At 43.3% G+C, this 18626-nt stretch overlaps 1 protein-coding gene across 1 annotated transcript in view; it reads left to right on the plus strand.

The window, feature by feature from the left end:
* LOC120933437 (venom factor-like) overlaps positions 1 to 18626 on the plus strand; it is a 161180-nt gene that overhangs the window by 48947 nt on the left and 93607 nt on the right. Inside the window, exons 14-16 of the mRNA XM_040346654.1 lie at positions 4290 to 4451; positions 11166 to 11295; positions 13473 to 13547. Of these exons, the coding sequence (XP_040202588.1) occupies positions 4290 to 4451; positions 11166 to 11295; positions 13473 to 13547 (367 nt within the window). The remainder of the gene's footprint in view (positions 1 to 4289; positions 4452 to 11165; positions 11296 to 13472; positions 13548 to 18626) is intronic.

Below are 18626 nucleotides of genomic sequence, written 5' to 3' on the forward strand. Positions count from 1 at the left end.
AGCAGAAAGGGGCCAAGAACAGAGCCTTCTGTGGGAAACTGCCACATTCATGATAGCTGGCCCAGCATAGACATGTCTCAATCTGGGTAATGGTGTTTCTTTGTATGTCAGCTCAGGTTTGGTCTTAATTACCGCCAGTCTCCGAATCTGCAAACAGTTGTTTTGAAATCTGTTGCAGCCATAGAGTCAGATTCCTAAAGGATAAGTTCACCTTTTGTAACATGTTATAATGTTACACCCATATTCAGGGTGTAACATGTATGTAACATGTTACAGATGCACCGGTCCCCAACCTCCCCCTCCTGATCCCTCGTTGATCTTGTTACCCCCGCTCGCTGTCGCAATTTTAAAAAAAACATGGCGGTCTAGGGATCCGTTCACCCAGCCGAGTCATTCATTCACAATGTTCTGTGAATGTGAAAACTACACCTTTGTGGCTGTCGACTTGTAGTTCTCAATGAACTACCAGGGCACTGTTCAGCACTCTAGTAGTTCATTGAGCTTCCTGTCAGAGTGTAACTGCCTGCTCGTATCTAAGATATGGGCAGACAGATCCAGTCTGCAGGACCCTGGCATTACACCCAAAAACCGCTGATCGAGGGTGCAATGCTATACAGGCTCCTAAAGTGTAGAAAGAAAAAAAAATTGCTAAACATTTAAACATGAGCCAATAAAGGCATAAACTAAATACATTTCAAAAATAACACTCTTCATATAATAGTGAACAGGTATGCAGTGAAAATATGTTTAACCAAAGAGTCCATAGATTAAGTGAATAATTCGAGATTTTCCTAGCTTGTGACGGAAAATATTAATTATATGAAGACAGGAGGCGAGTATCTTATGCATTATCTTTCTTTAATAATGCCCATAGCAGAAATACAGTAAACATTTATTGTAACTTAAAAAATTCAAAGAACTACCCTTCCCAGCAGTCCCTGGGCCAGTGTAGCCCCTCCCAGACCGTAGCCTATATAAGGGACTGTCTGAGGTAACCTATTCCTCTTTCTTCATGCGAATTAGTGTAAACAGGAACCGAAAGTCCAATTAGACATCTCCGCGGCTGCCGGGAACCTTCCAACCGGAACACAACATCCGAATCTGGAGGAAACGAAGGACAAGGCCAACACGGACCAACTTCATCCGGACCATCTTCATCCCAACGGGGACTATAGGAAACCCAAACCATTCGGAGCCGACCGGTCAGTTGTCCTCCGGAACATGGACCAACGGATTCAGTCAACGGCATCCCGACTCCGGATCTGGAACATAGTAGGAACCTCCATCTGCGGTGAACTAAACCCATGGATCGAAACGGACAGCAATCCCAACGGGGATAGTGAAAACGAACTCCCGGGGCGTACCAGCCTCCGACTTGCAGGGTGCGTGGTTCATCAGTCTAGAACGAGAGAGAGACAACCTCGTGACAGGGTTGGGTTGGGAGGGAAGATACTCGCCTCCTGTCTTCATATAATTAATATTTTCCGTCACAAGCTAGGAAAATCTCGAATTATACATCAGACAGGAGGCTCATATCTTATGCAAGTTCAAAGCTATAACAATGCATATGACCAATAACAATCAAAATAATCCACAACACTGACATAGATATGTGTACCTCCTGTTCAAAGCGGGATTGGCGGAAAAGCGGTCACTGACAACAGTCCGCCGCTATAGTAAGTAACGAGGAGTTGAAAGACTTGCGAAGATCGCAGCGAGGCTGTCAAGGACATATAAGTCTGTAGACAGCTGACCACATACAGTTGTGGATGTGCGGGGAAGAACGGGTAGAAAACCGATCGAAGTACCGTCTGGTCCAACGCACGACGGAAAAAGACTTGAGTCTCTGAGGCGAGGAATGACGCCTGGATATGTCCAAAGCCTTGACGTCTGACCCACGATGATGGAAATCAGACACAAGAAGACAGTAAGCTCGAAAGACAGTAACCTCAAAACAGAGTGTCAACGTCCCCCAGCCCGAGAACATGATCATGACCTTGGAAAAATCCCAAGTGTGCTGGTACATTGGGCGATTTAAACTTAACGCCTTCAAAATTGACACACCAACGGATCCAAAGAGTCCGCCCGATAATTGGCTATTACAGACCCTGGCGCTTGAACGGGGTCGACCCGTCGTTGATCACACCAAGTAACCCAGAGTCCCCAGGTAGATCGAGATGCCGATCTAGTCCCGGGGCCCAGTCCAAGGCAGGGAATCCCTAGCTGTTCCCGAAAGGTCGTAGTCTGCGACCGGAACCCCGATACTAACCATGTGAGGAGAGGTTGGATGTGCTTCGTGAGTAGAGGGTGCAGATCCCCGTTCGGACCAGCGAGGAGGTGGGGGGAATGAGGAAACAACCTGGGGAGTTCCGCCGTCATCCTCAGAAGGAGGGGAAACCATGGCTGCGTCGGCCACCACGGAGTGAACCGCACGACTGATGCCCTCCGACTCGCTAAGTGAAGGAGGTCAGGGTCACCGGGAACAGGGGAACGCGTAATGTGTCCCCTGTGACCACGTTTGGTGGAGGGCGTCCACATGGTGCGCCTCCAGATCTGGCCTCCAGTTGTAAGAGCGCGGAAACTGGTGGTTGATACGGGGAACGAACAGGTCCATAGAGAAGGATCCGCGAAGTGAGCGAGGATCAGGGACCCTGACCGGTGCGGTCGCCAATCGTTGGAATCGGTCAGGTAACGAGAATCCAATCTGCCACCCTATAGGGATAGTCTGTGGCATATCCCGCAATCGGGACGATGTTGCATTCCAGGCAGAAGTGCCCGAAGTCTTACTAGATCCGCTAGGATTCTGGATCAGGGGCCCACCAAGCGATCGACGTACAGGACTGCGGGTACGTTGTCCGAACGCAATAGCACACAGCAGATGGACGTGCGTGGCAACATACTTCCGATGGCAAAAAAGGCCGTCAGGGGTGTACGTGTTGATGTGCAGCCGAGGCGCACTTAACGAGCGGCGCACTGACGTCACCCTCCTTGATTGCTTGGTTTCCCAGATGGACGTGTCAGTCTGCTTGTGTCCGGCCGGCACAGCAGACTTTAGGCTTTTCTGACACTGCTAAATTGTGAGTGTACATTTAGTATGTTTATTATTTATTAAAAATCCATAAGGTTTTACACTATCAAGGCATTTGTGTTCTTTCCATATTTTATGAAATTCGGGAATGTGGTGTGGCGGCTGCATTGTATTTCCCGCCTTCTGGAGCCTGCAGTGCCTATGAAAAAAAAAAGGTTGTATTGGAAGAATTTTGACTACCTGACTACCTCTTGCAAACTCTACTGTGCCCGTAGGGGATTAAACCAAATTCAGAGCACAAAGAGGTATTTTGGTAAAATCCACAAAAATTTTACAATCTGAAAAAATATTCCTCAGTTTTATTATAAAATATTGACATAAAGATGCATTTGATATATAAAATGTATAACCTGATTTGAAGATATTAATGAAAGAATTAGCACTGAAGGTCCCAATGTTTCCCTCAGTTTATCTTTTTGCAGTCAGGAATAATTTGTTGAATACAGTGTAACCTTGGATTACGAGTATAATCTGTTCCAGGAGAATGCTTGTAATCCAAAGCACTCGCATATCAAAGCGAGTTTCCCCATAGAAGTCAATAGAAACGAAAATAATTTGTTTCACATTGACTTCTATGACATGCAATACCGAATGTGGCCAGAGGTGGGGGGCACTGGAGAGACTCAGAAATACTCGGAGACCGTTCGGCTGCATTCGGAAACCCTCGGAAAGGTTCGAAAACACTCGAGAACTGAGTATTTCTGAGAGTTTCAAAAAGGGCTCTAGCGCCCCCCGCACCTCTGAACCAAATGCGGTACTGCACATTGCAGAGGCTTGAATCCTGCTAGTTTTGCGAGAAAACACTTGCAAACCGAGTCAGGATTTAAAAAAAAAATTGCTTGTATCACGAAACGCTCATTAACCGCGTTACTTGCAATCTGAGGTTCCACTGTATTCATATATGCAATTTTACTTTGTTACACTCCTGATTCATATGAATCACCATTGGAGACAATAGACCGCCATGCTATAACACATTATACAGTTTGTCCACCTATGCCACTACCAGGAAGCTGGTCTGGAGCAAAGGCATTTCGACAGAAAGTGTCTGAAAGAGGCTGGTGAAGATCAGCAGCACTGAGAAGCAACTGTCTCAAAAAAGTGCAAATAGTATTTTATTTTAAGAAAACATTACATTTCCTAATGATACACTGCTTTTGGTAAACATTGCAATATGAATGAAACTTGGTCTGTCTCACAGCTGACAATTTCTGGCGAAAGGGATCGGGACAATGCAATTCAACATCCTGGAGCTTCTATGAAACTTAGAATGAAAGCTGACCACAAGGCCACCGTGGGACTGGTAGCCGTGGATAAAGGAGTTTTTGTGTTAAATAGCAAATATAAGATATCCCAGACGAAGGTAAGCTGATTAATGTTAGTAGGCAAATGTATTTGTTATGATAATCAAAAATTTAAATTAGAGATTTTGTTGGGAAAAAAAATAATTAGAAATTTTGTATATTATAATTAAGATCTTTATACAATTATAATGGTGGTTATGCTAGTGATAATGAATTAAAATGCCTACAAGTGTGATGATGGTGGTGTTAAAGATACTCATACTGAAATGAGTGGTGAGAAGAAAGAATAGAAGAGGAATGATAAGGGTGGAAGATGATTTTTGATGAAGTAAAGGAAAAAATAGAGAGTTGACAATAAGGATGAAGATAATGGTTTATAATAATGTTTGCGGTGAATGAGCAGATCAGCGTTTCTCAACTCCAGTCCTCAAGGCGCCCCAACAGGTCATGTTTTCAGGATTTCTATTATTTTGCTCAGGTGATTTGATCAGTTGCACTGCCCTAGTAATTACCACAGCCATTTCATCTGAGAGAAATCCTGAAAAAATGACCTGTTGGGGCGCCTTGAGGACTGGAGTTGAGAAACACTGGAGTAGGTGATATTTGATTATGAAGGAGATTTATCAGTGATGACGAGCAGGCTGATGATAGATATAATGATCATGAGAACAATTATTTGTTATGGGGTAATGAAGAAAAGAAGAAGAGAAGGAAAAAGGAGGAGATGATATTGTGGATGATGATGATACAGAAGAGAAACTTGTTGAAGACATATTATGGTTTTGGTTGATAGTGGTAATGACGATGATAAAGACTTTTGGACTAGTGTATTTTCTTTCAATATGTTTGTTATATATTTCCATAAACAAGAAAAGTGAAAAAAAAAACACAATAGATGTGGTAATCAATACATCGTTATATTAATACGTTTAGGAACAGTAAGTACAGTAGTAAACATGAGTATTTCCTGAGAATGTTCCGAATGCAATAGAAAAACATATAACCTTTAGGGCCCTTTCACACGGGACGGATCAGTAATGATCCGCCTCCGTGTGTCCGTCAGCTCAGCGGGGATCCTCCGTAAAATCCCCGCTGTGCCGTTGGCTGACAGGGCGGTCCCCGCACAATGTGCAGGGACCGCCCTTTCTTTCCTCCGCTCTCCCCTATGGGAGGATCGGATGAACACGGACCGTATGTCCGTGTTCACCCGATCCGATCCGCCAGACAGAAGAAAAATAGGATTTTCTTCCGTCCGAAAAATCGTAGCTTTGCGGAGGCGGGTGATTACATACGGTCCGCACATGTGAAAGGGGCCTTATAGTCAGGCGTTTACCTCGTTAAAATGAGGAGCTAGGTGTTCTTAACGGGCAGAAAACTTTACCCGGTTTATCATGAGAGAAAATGCCCAGCCTAACTGAGAACAATGTCAAGAAGTTGCGCAAAAGAACCAATGAGAAGCGTTCCTTGGGCGCGTTGTAGATTCCACCAATCTGATATCTCTAAACAAAAAAGAAGAGTGCTAGGAAAGGAATGAGGAGTAGAAAAGTAGGAATAAAGAAGAATAAGAGAAAAAGAGGAGTGAAGAGGTCAGAATACTCCTCCCTCTCCGCCAGCCCCAGGGCCCACCTACATCATACAAAAATGCTAAGAAGTCATTTGTATGGCACCAACGTATGTGGCCCAGGGTTCCACAATTTTTTTCTGAGTCATTATCCAGGAGATTTTTCTCTTGGCTGCAGTGAAAGAAACACTATGCTGTTTCCATGCTTTAGCAATGGTCAATTTAGTCCCCAAAAGGATAAAGAAGATTAGTGTTTGCATAGCTTTTGTGGCATTGGGTATCCAGCCATTGAGTAGGGCAATAGATGGGTCTTTTGGAATATGACATTCCGTCACCTTGCGTATCATATAGAAAATTTTGTTCCAAAATGTCCTAATGTTCGGGCACTCCCACCAGGTGTGCAGCATGGAACCATATAGATTGCAACCTCTGAAGCATAAAGGTGAGGATGATGGGATTTTTTTTTTTTTTTTAAGAATTTTTTTTTTTCTAAGATCGAATTTGGGGGGTTGTAGCTCGATGACCAGAGGTCACAGAAACCCCACATTTGGGGGGTAGGCATGGGAAGAGCTACCCCACAACTGGTTAAAATATGGGACGGCTATCATTTATGGTTCCGGAGATACGGACCTGCTTGCACAGCCTGTCAGAAGCTACATTCAGAGCGGCCAATATAAATACAAGCTGACACACTACAGCAGACTGATAGGATCACAGTGCTTATAATAATTATTTGTATATTACTCATGGTAATTAACCCCTTGCCACCCAGGCCAATTCTGACACTTCTCTACTACATCATCATTTGTTTTTTGCTAGAAAATTACTCTATGGTGGTCTTTGCACTTTTTATGTTGCAGGGTACAGAGCTGCACGATTCTGGCTAAAATGAGAATAGCAATTTTTTTGCTTAGAAGATAGATCACGATTCTCTCACGATTGTTGCGGCGTAACATCATCTTTCACATTAAAACAAAAAAACAAAAAAATGGGCTAACTTCACTGTTTTGTTTTTATGGTTTTTATTATTCATTGAAGTGGGAAAATGCAGTGTGACATAACATATTGCAGCAATAGCCATTGTATTCCCTAGAGTCTCTGCTAAAATATATATAATGTTTGGCAGTTCCAAGTAATTTTCTAGCAAATAATATTGCTTTCTAACTTAAGAAACAAGTGTTGGACTTTAAGTGGTTAAATTTAGTTACAATGTTAGTTAGTTACAATGTTTCATTTTGTTTACAAACTTCGCAGACTGCCCAAATTTGTTCACATAAGTGTATCCCTTTGATCTAAGAAGGAAGTGTCAGTTACAATGTTTCCTGTTAAAAACATGGCAGACTGCCCGGATATTTTCTTTTGACAGCTGAAAGTCTCTCAACTTGTTATATGAAAGAATCAGCAAACTCTGCATTCAAGATCGTCAGGGGGGTTGAATCGAGATCACGATTTTTTTAACGATTAATTGTGCAGCTCTAGCACGGTATTTGCGCAGCAATTTTTCAAACATGTTTTTTTGGAAAAAAATGTTTCATTCATTAAAAAAACAGTTAGTTAGTTAAGTTAGCACAATTTTTTTTGGTATCCTAAGCGATGCTTTACATTTCTTTAGGTTACATGTTTAGGGTTACAGAGGAGGTCTAGTACTAGAATTATTGTTCTCGCTCTAACGATCGTGGCGTATGTAACCTGTGTGTATCTGGCTCTGATACTACCAGTGCCTACCCAGCCACTGACTAGTATCTCTCCCCAGCCTGTCCCCACACACCCTCTCACCTGCTGACCTGTGGATGGGGGAATCACTCCTGCAGTGTTATTGTGTTCTGCCAGTGCGTACAATGATCAGTGTTGCTAACTTTAGCTGGCAGCACTGATTGTTTTAAGAAAAAAAAACAGGCTGGTTGTACTCAAGTTGATTAATAGATTGACTTGTGTAAAACCAGCTAGCCCATACATAGATTGACTATGGCTGGTCTCTGCATAATTGGCGTAATTTCAATCCATGTATGACCCGCTTAACCACTACTCAGTCCCTAAATATCCTTCCACTCCTGTAAATAGTGCTCACTGTCATACTCTCCACACTCCTCTCCTGTACATAGTTCCCACTGTCATACTCTCCACACTTCTCTCCTATACATAGTACCCACTGTCATACCCTACACACTCCTCTCCTGTACATAGTGCCCACTGTCATACCCTCCACACTCCTCTCCTATACATAGCGCCCACTGTCATACCCTTCACACTCCTCTCCTGTACATAGTGCCTGCTGTCATACACTTCTCTCCTGTACTTAGTGCCCACTGTCGCACCCTCCACACTCCTCTCCTGTACATACTGCTCACTGTCATACCCTCCACACTCCTCTCCTATACATAGTGCCCACTGTCATACCCTCCACACTCCTCTCCTATACATAGTGTTCACTGTCATACCCTCCACACTCCTCTCCTATACATAGAGCCCACTATCATACCGTCTACATTCCTCTCCTGTACATACTGCCCACTGTCATACCCTCCACACTCCTCTCCTGTACATACTGCCCCATCATGCCCTCCACACTTCTCTCTGGTACGTACTACCCTCTGTCATACCCCCTCACTCTTCCTGTACATACTGCCCATTGTCATACCCTTCACACTCCTCTCCTGTACATAGTGCTTTTTTCCGTACCCTTTGTACTCCTCTCCTGTACATAGTGCCCACTGTTAGACCCTTTACATTCCTCTCCCTCACCTGCACATACTTCCCACTTATATACCGTCCATACTCCTCCCCTATGTCGCTTACCCACAAAAACAGTTCTTTAAAATTATACTGAATATCCTCAATGTTACCAGCTCTAGAATGGACACACTTTTGTTAGTTCAACTAAAGGAAATCTCAGTTCTCATATTTGTTCTGCCCCATTATTAGTACTCATTTAATGTTGTGATTACTACTATGATGTATAGAGGAACATAGGGGATCTCAGCTACTCTAAATATAGCACTTATATAAAAAAGTGACCCTGAAAATATTTTTTAAATGTTGGCAACTGTGCACTTAGGCACTGCCCAAGGGCCACCGTCCACCGGGTCAGTAGGGGGCCCCATGAGAGGCTCCTGGGATCCTGTGATAATAAAGCGGTAGTAAACTTTCCTGACATTACTACTTTTTAGAGGCCCTGGGGTAGGTTATGCCACAACGTACAAGTATGCACAGCATATTAGCACATTAGGGTACACTTCAATTTTCAGACTGAGCCCTCCAGTGCTGCGATGAATCAGGCGGGGCCTGGACACTTCCATCTTCACCCGGTCTTCCTTCTGGGTTCTGTGCCTTTGGTCACTTGCCTTGGCTGGGCTGCGTTCATGTCATTCCCACGCATTTATTTATTATTTATTACACCCCATTCACACCTCCGCGACAAAACGCCCAACGCCGGCCGCTCGTGCCGCTGGAGGGGAGAATTCCCATTGCTGTCTATGAGATGGTTCACATCTCATAGACGCCGTACACCTGCGGCATGAAAAAAAGTCCCGGACCCTTTTTTTCAGGCGGCATTGGCGTTCGGCCATACAAAGCAATAGGAAGGATTTGTAAAAAAAAAAGTTACACTATTCGCGGCAAAATACGCCGCGTACGCGGCGTTACTTGTCGCGGAGGTGTGAATGCAGCCTAAAAGGCCCCACCAAAATCCTCAGCACCAGGCCCATGATGTTCTTAATCTGGCCCTGCCTCCCAACACCTGGTGCGTCACCCCAGAGGCTATTAAAGGTCAAATTCAGACTAACGATAATAGACATAAAGGTAATGCTATTAAGGGTTCACATCAAGTTCACAAAACAGGATCCAAGGAATGTTCAAAAAAAGGTTAAAACAAGCTAAACCAGACTAGGAATTGTCAATAAATACATTTAGATCTATGTCTACGTTTAACCCAAAAGGTGTTGGGATAGCTCTGGATATCTAGGACATCTCAAGCCTGGATATACTGCACACCATGGAGCTACCTCTCCATTGTGGGGTGTATTTATCAATCCCCAAAAAGATGGCTTTAGCATTTCCAAATAGTGTCTAGACACAGAATGTTTCGGAAAGCCATTCTTAATATTCGTTATGTGCTCATTGAGTCTGATCAAGAGGGGGCACTTAGTCTTGCCCACATATTGTAGCCCACATGGGCACTGGAGCAGGTAAACAAAATGCATTCAGTACTTCAGTTGAATTTTTTAGACTGCAATTATTTTTGTGCGCTTGGATCACATAATTATATTTTTCTTTAGTGCACCTCCCTTTTACAGTTCATATTGATGAAGATGGTGATAAAGGGCCAGATTCACGTAGAATTGCGGCGGCGTAACGTATCCTAGATACGTTACACTGCCGCAATTTTTCATCGCAAGTGCCTGATTCACCAAGCACTTGCGATGAAAACCTACGCCGGCGGCCTCCGGCGCAAGGCGGGCCAATTCAAATGGGCGTGTGCCATTTAAATTAGGCGCGCTCCCGCGCCGGACCTACCGCGCATGCTCCGTTTCTGAACTCCCGCCGTGCTTTGCGCGGAGTGACGTCATTTTTTTGAACGGCGACACGCGTAGCGTAATTCCGTATTCCCGGACGGCTTACGCAAACAACGTTATTTTTTAAATTTCGACGCGGGAACGACGGCCATACTTTAACATGGGCTGTGTAAAGTTAAGGCACCCAAAACGACGACTAACTTTGCGACGGGAAACTAGACTAGCTGCGACGTAGCGAATGCGAAAAACCGTCGGGATCGCCGTAAACTCCTAATTTGCATACCCAACGCTGGTTTACGACGCGAACTCCCCCCAGCGGCGGCCGCGGTATTGCATCTTAAGATCCGACAGTGTAAAACAATTACACCTGTCAGATCTTATGGCTATCTATGCGTAACTGATTCTATGAATCAGTCGCATAGATAGAAACAGAGATACGACGGCGTATCAGGAGATACGCCATCGTATCTCATTTGTGAATCTGGCCCCATGAGTATGTCAATGTTGACAAAGAAAGTTGTAATGATGGCAAAAACGATGTCTTTGAGAATGAGAGAACTACTGATGATAATGATGATGATGGAAACCATACTGATGATGAAATGATCGGAGCAATAGTGACAAACTTGTTAATAATGATTTTGATTTTGATAATGCACATCTGATGTTGATAAAAACAAATTGTGTCTCTTCTCTTTTAGGTATGGGATTCAGTGGAGAAATATGATACTGGCTGCAGTGCGGGAGGTGGTGCCGATGCTTTAGGAGTGTTTTATGATGCCGGATTGGCATTGGTCAACAGTTTCCAGGGTACCACCTCTCAGAGATCAGGTGAAGATAATGCATAATTTTATTATTTTCAAACTGCAGCATACCCTTGCTCTGATACAAGCTAGTAGCTAACTTAAAGTAGAACTTCACTGCATCTTAGCACTAAACCAAAAAACACTTTTTAATAAATATTCTGGTTAAATACCGTACTGCTAATTGGCGTCAATCGCTATGTTACCTAGTGCTAATGAATAACTCTATACAATTTGTGTAATAAAATATAAGCCTTTAAAAAAAAAAAAAAAAAAAAAGTGCTTTTTTTTACCACTACCCTTCTTTTATACTGGCTTTTAAAATCTACAAATGTAGCAATTTAGAAATAAAGACATGGATGAGCGAGTTTGGGGTGGAGGAGCTTGACTGGCCTGCACAGAGCCCTGACCTCAACCTGATAGAACAAAGAAAAATAAATTAAGGCGCCTCTGAGTTAGACTGGAAAGTGTGTACTAATAAAATCACATAGTGAAGAGTCTGCGGGACATCCATCGTACTGGTCAGTAGAAGGTATGCTGTTTCATCCACTCTGTGGGCTCTCTTGGCCAGCAGGAAGATTGTATGGTGGTGGAGATCTGGAGAGGAGGCTTGGAAAGCTCCCTGGACCACAGCACTGGAAGGGAAGACATCAAGTGTTTCTGGGCTGGCGCACCCTCAATAGAAAACATTTGGGATGAATTAGAGCGGAGACTGCGAACCAGGCTTTCTCGTCCACATTAGTGCCTTACCTCACAAATGCGCTTCTGGAAGAATAGTCAAACATTCCCATAGACACACTCCTAAATCTTGTGGACAGGCTTTCTTGAAGAGTTGAAGCTGTTATAGCTGCAAAAACTGGGCCAACTCAATATTGAACCCTATGGACTAAGACTGGGGTGCCATTAAAGTTCATGTGGGTGTAAAGGCAGGCGTCCCAATACTTTTGGTAATATAGTGTATATACATTATATCTACTGTTCCATTAATAAAATGCTTTGAATGGGCAGGGCAGTGACATCACAATGCAGCAGTGCAGCCGCTTGGCATAGGACCCAGAAACTATTGGGCATCACTGGAGTAGTGGTGTCTACTACAGTGATTTCCAAATTCTAGAGCAGTGGTTCTCAACCTTGGGGGTCGAATAATGATTTGCCAAGGGTCACTGAATCCTGGGCTGTTACTGAAGCCCACACCACTATCCCAGCCTTTTTGCGGCCACCCAGCAGGGCTAACCCTGGAGCCTGTGGCCTCCCAGCTGGGCTGTATCTGGAGCCTGCAGGCGCCCATTCAGTCCATGGCATGGCTGGGGGGCAAAGACTAGAGGTCAGCTGACTGGTGAGGAATGTGAAGTGGGAGGGGCTGGAGGAGACCCTATCTTCTGATTTCAGCATAGGTGTCACTGCTACGAGACACAGTGAAGCCGGAGACACAGTGAGTTACACTACCTGTGATTAGAGTCGCCATTAAAAGGACTCAGGTAGCGCTAAATGGCTGTGGGTTAGGGGCACAAATTACTTGTCTTGCCTTGGGTGCTGACAACCCACACTACAAAAATTTTACTGTTAGGGGTCCCCACAACTTGGAAATTTTATCAAGGGGTCAAAGCACTAGAAGGTTGAGAACCACTGCTCTAAAGGGATCCCACAGGTATGGTATATGCATAGTTACTTTGGTCCAAGCTGGACTAATGTAAAAAATGCCACATCTGCAATTGTTCTGCTTTAAAACTCCAAAGTAACTTAAAAATCCCTTTGAATTCTCCCTTCTGCTATCTGTTTTCAGTAAGTACACATTTTGGCTCATTTTTTTAAAACTTGCCATAAACTAGTACTACTTTAGCACCAATACAGCCGAAAACTATGTGGAGCATTCTGACATTGTCTACACAGTGCCACCTAAGTATAACATGGTGTGCAGCAAAATATTTTGTGTTGGTATGGAAATTTCCTAAACCACAACGGATCAATATGACCAGGATTATGCCTGTTTAGAATACAATTTTCCTAAATGAAAATGAGCGCATTTATTGAAATACAACCTACAGAGAGCGAGTCATAGTTAGCAGGGATACTGACAAAATAGGGATTTGCATTGTGACACAATCTATGATAAAGAATCAGCCTTAGAATGAAAAACCTGTACCCTTCTATATTTTTTTGGAGTATACTTTTAACCTTTTTACCTCATTTTCTTTTCCTCCACAGAACCTTTGTGCCAAGGAAAATTAAAGCGCAGACGACGAGACACAGCATTATTAATTCAAACAAAGAACTCTAAAGGTAAAACTTGGTTTTCGATCAGGTTTATTTGAATTGTTTTTTAAAGGTTTATGTATTGTATTTTTTTTAAAAAAATCTATATTTTGTTCTGTTGCTCTATGAAAAAAATGTTTGGTTTATAAAAAAAAAAAAACATTCAAAACATGACAAAGGACTACCAAAGAACTATGAGATAGCTAAATGGCACAGCCAAGGCTCTGTACTTTGCAGCTACCTTTGATTGAAACTTCAGATTGAGTCCTTAAATAAGGGATGTGTGGCTGTAGTGATGACGCTTTCAGTTCTGTTAGGACATGTGCTGACAGGGAAACACAGGTTGCTTTCAGCACCCATTTGAGGTCAGTTCGACCTCACATCTGAGATCATTTAGAGGTCATTGGCAGGTGCACTTTCAGTTACCTCCTTCCATTTCAAGTGCCTTGTATGGGGAGAAAAGCAGTTCTAAAAGCCCGCTGGCACAGGATCAGGATGATCAACCCTGTTTTTTTTGCCCTCCCCCTTGGAGCACCCCAGCCACAATTATTTTTTTTTTGTTTTTGTTTACAAAAGTTTTATTGAAAAAAAAATATAGGGTATACATAACATGGTTGGGCTGGGTAAAAAGAAGAGATTAATATAAACATTTGGTCGATGGTAGTACAAACATTGCATCTTAAGGCAAGGTATAAGGCCCCGTACACACGACCAGTTTCCTCGGCAGAATTCAGCTTCCGACCGAGTTTCTGGCTGAATTCTGCCGAGAAACCCGGCCGTGTGTACACTTTCGGCCGAGGAAGCCGACGAGGAGCTCGGCGAGGAAATAGAGAACATGTTCTCTATTTCCTCGTTGTTCTATGGGAGCTCTCGCCCCGCCGAGCTCCTCGGCGGCTTCAGTGCTGAACTGGCCGAGGAACTCGATGTGTTTGGCACGTCGAGTTCCTCGGCCGTGTGTACGAGGCCTTAGAGGTAGCAGGTATAGGTTATGAACATAAATGCAAACATGTATATGCAAAATGACGGGAAAATAAATACATGAAAAGATAAGGGTTTAGTGTAAGAAGTATCTTATGTGAGGTTCCAATAGGACCATTTAGCATCATAGATATGGAGACTGTCATTGAGACTGTCATTGAGACTGTCATTGAGGGAGACCAAATTAAAGGGGTTTTCCACCCATTTTTTAAGTTTATTAAAAGTCAGCAGCTACAAAAAGTGTAGCTGCTGGCTTTTAATAAACTGACACTTACCTGCTCCAGCGTTCCAGCGACGCGCTGGCCGGGGGTCCGCTCCTCTCCCCCCCTCCCCGGCTGGCATCTTCATTGTCACTGTGGGCACCCGGCCGTGACAGCTTTCGGCTTCACGGCCGGGCACCCACTGCCCATGCGCCAGCGGCACTGCGCATGCGCGCGCGGCGATGCGCTGTTTGATTGGACAGGCGATCGCCTAGGACCTGACGTGTCCTAGGCAATCGCCTACAGGGAGGGGCTGCCAAAAAGCGATTAAGCTTAATCGCCTTTGCAGCCCCTCGGCGGAAGGAGGAAGTGGGACAGGAAGTCCCCTTCTCCTGAAGCCCCCACTCCCCCCCCAAAAAAATTACATGCCAAATGTGGCATGTAAGGGGGAGAGGAGTGGGTTAAGAGGAAGTTCCATTTTTGGGTGGAACTCCTCTTTAAGTTTTTGGACTTCCAGTTGAAAGCAATTATCCATAGAATACAACTGCACAGAGAGTGAATTAATCTAGCACTAGGCTTAGGGATACCGGGGATATTATCAAATAGTAGACAGATTTGGGGTGAAATAATAATTCTTAGCTTTGAGGAGGATTCAAATCTGTCAGTAGCTAACTTCCAAATGGGATCCAGAAGTGGGCAATTCCAGAAAGTATGCAAAAATGTACCTGAGTCCAGGCATCCCCGGAAGCAGCCAGGAGATACAGTAGGGTAAAAAGTATGAATCTTGGAGGGTGTTAGATACCACCTAGAGAACAATTTTAGTGGGGTTTCCCTAAATGATATGGCCCTATTACACTTTCTTACGTTGTCTGCCATGGCGTGCCATGTCTCCTCGGAGAAGGAAGATTCTAGCTAAGCCTCCCAACGGAGCATGGGCTCCGATTTATCTGATTGTGTAGAGTTGTTGAGAGATTGGTAAAGTCTAGAAATTAGTCCCCTATCCCTAGAGTTGGAGATACAAATCCTTTCAAATATTGTGTTAGGGACACGGGCAGACAATGAGAAGTAGGTAGCAAAAAATGATCTAATACAGGTGTAATGTTCATGTTCTGAGTCTGGGAGACCATATCTTGCCTGCAGCGAGGAGAATGACGAGAACTCCCATTTGGTTAGAAATTCGTTAGATTGTTAGCAATCCAGGGTGAAAATTGATACTCATCGCTGTAGACTATTGGGAGTCTGGGGTCCCCCAGGAAAGAAGCTAGCAGGGGAGGGTTTGACGATAGGCCAAAGGGAGCTTCTATTTTATGCCATATTTGTACAAAATGGGCCACAATGGTGTTGTATTTTAGGAGGTTACGTTATAAAACAGAATTAGCCCACAAGACACCCTGAAGATGGAAAGGGCGGATAGATACAGCCTCAAATCTCCTCCAGGGGATGTCATGGGATAGGGAAAACCACTGGGCAAGCTGCGCTAATCTCGCCGCGAGAAAGTAGTGCCAGAGATTCGGGAGACCCAGGCCCCCTCTAGACTGGGGTCTGTGAAGAAGTGCGTAACTGCATCTAGGTTTTTTTCCTGCCCATATAAATGTATTAAAAGACCGTTGGAGGGACTCCAATTTGGATTTGGATATATTAATGGGAAGCGAGCGAAAATAGTAGAGAAGTTTGGGAATAATGTTCATTTTAATGGCACATATTTTGCCAAGGAATGATATGTGTTATGAGGACCAAGTTTTGAGTAGTTGTTCTATATGTGCAAAGAGTTAGATTTGTATAAGAGCTTATGGGTGGATGAGATGTGCACACCTAAATATTTAAAAGAATGGGAACACCACGTAAATGAGAAGTTGCTTTGTAGTAAGTTGTGTAGGTTTTGAGGAAGATTGATTGGGAGGGCCAAACATTTACTAGTATTAATCCCTAGGCCTGAGATATTTTTGAACCTGTCAAGTTCCTTCAAAAGGACAGGGATAGAGGTGAGAGGTTCAGTGAGGAAAACAAGGGCGTCATCCGCATATAAACTAATTTTAAAGGTGTTTTGGCCCTTAGTGTATGCCCTGATATCTGTGTTATTCCTAATGGCCTGAGCAAGAGGTTCGATAGCTAAAGCGAAATGAAAAGGAGACAGAGGACATCCTTGTCTCGTGCCTCTGCCTAAAGTGAAAAATTGGGAATTATTTTCAGGGATCCTAATTCGAGTTTGGGGGGAGTGATATAGGGCATTAAATCCTTGAAGAAATTTATCTGGGATACCAAATCTAAGGAGGAGATAATTAAGATAGGACCAACCTACACTATCAAAGGCCTTGTGAATATCTAAACTAAGGAGGCAAGCTTGGCGGGAGTGTAAATTGGCGTCTTGTATTATATTGGTTACAAGTCTAACATTATCTACAATTTAACGGCCTGGGATAAAACCCATTTGGTCTGAATGCACTAAAGGTGAGATGACCCTGGACAACCTATCAGCCAATAACCTACCAAAGATTTTTAAGTCATTGTTCAGAACAGAAATGGGACAGAAATTTTGAGGGAGAGAATGATCCTTATGTGGTTTGGGGATGAGAGACATGTTAGCAAGGAGCATTTCCTCAGGAAATTGATTGCCAGCCAGGATGTGGTTGAATAATTTAGTAAGGTGAGGGGCCAAAATAGGTGCAAATTTTTTTTTATAGTAGGAGGAAGTGCAACCATCTGGTCCAGGGGCAGTGGAGGATTTCAGAGATTTAATGATATGGAGAATTTCAGCTACTGAACATGGTTCGTTTAGAGAATCAATTTGTTGTTGATTAAGGGAGGGAAGTTGTATGTTATCTAGCCAGGCTTTAGAGGAAGGGTCTGGGATGTCATGCGGGCTAGCTAGTAGGTCTTTGTAAAAGGAAGTGAATATTTTGAGTACCTCCTGGGGGTGGGTAACTAGATTAGTGTTGTTATCTCTTAGTTTGTAAACATGAGTGGGTTTGCAATCTTGATTGAGTTTCCTTGCAAACATAGTCGAAGGAGAATTACTATGTAGGAGGAATTTGGCCTTAGAAAATCTAAGAGATTTTTCAGTATTGGCGGAAAGAATGAGGTCTAACGCATGACTTTTGATACGGATCTGTTGGGTAATTCTCTGAGGGGGTTTGGTGCAGTTTATTGTATAAGTGCTATTTTTATTTATTTTTTAAATGTACACATACAGTCTAATGGCGAACATGCTCACAGAACAGAAAATCACATTAACAATCTCATTAGTGTTTTTCTGTTTTCTTTACTTCAAAATCAGCAGGCTGTGGGCAGGTCCTTGACTTTACTCCTGGAGGTCAGAGACCTGGCTATTGTTTCTTGTAGGGATACCTGGAGTTACAAATATGTTTGCAGGTCAATGTTTTACAGTGTATGTACAGTATATATGTCTACATGTGTGTGTGTGTGTGTGTGTATATATATATATATATATATATATATATATATATATATATATATATATATATATACAGTTAAACCTTGGATTGCAAGCATAATTTGTTCTGGAAGAATGCTTGTAATCCAAAGCACTCTTATATCAAAGCAAATTTTCCGATAAGAAATAATGGAAACTCAAATTATTCGTTCCACAGCCATTTATTCATAAGTCCTTCAGTTTATAGTCCATAATAAAAAAGATTCTAGCAATGTGATAAGTTGTGTAACCATAAAATGTCCATCCACAAATGGAAGCCTCCACAAGGGGATTTGAAGCAAAATCCAGCAGGAGCTACAGAGTATAAAAGAGAAGAGAGGCGCCTCTAAGTGTAGCAATATAGTTACTTTTAATGGAGGTACAACATTTAGCAACTCACATGGTTGATGATTAAAGGAGGCACATCTAAGTGTGCAGGGATCCAGGGGTAAAGCTTGTCCACATAGCCCGTCCTTGATTCCGCCGGCTCTCACACCA

The sequence above is a fragment of the Rana temporaria genome, chromosome 3 (genome assembly GCF_905171775.1).
Source record: "Rana temporaria chromosome 3, aRanTem1.1, whole genome shotgun sequence".
NCBI lineage: Eukaryota > Metazoa > Chordata > Amphibia > Anura > Ranidae > Rana > Rana temporaria.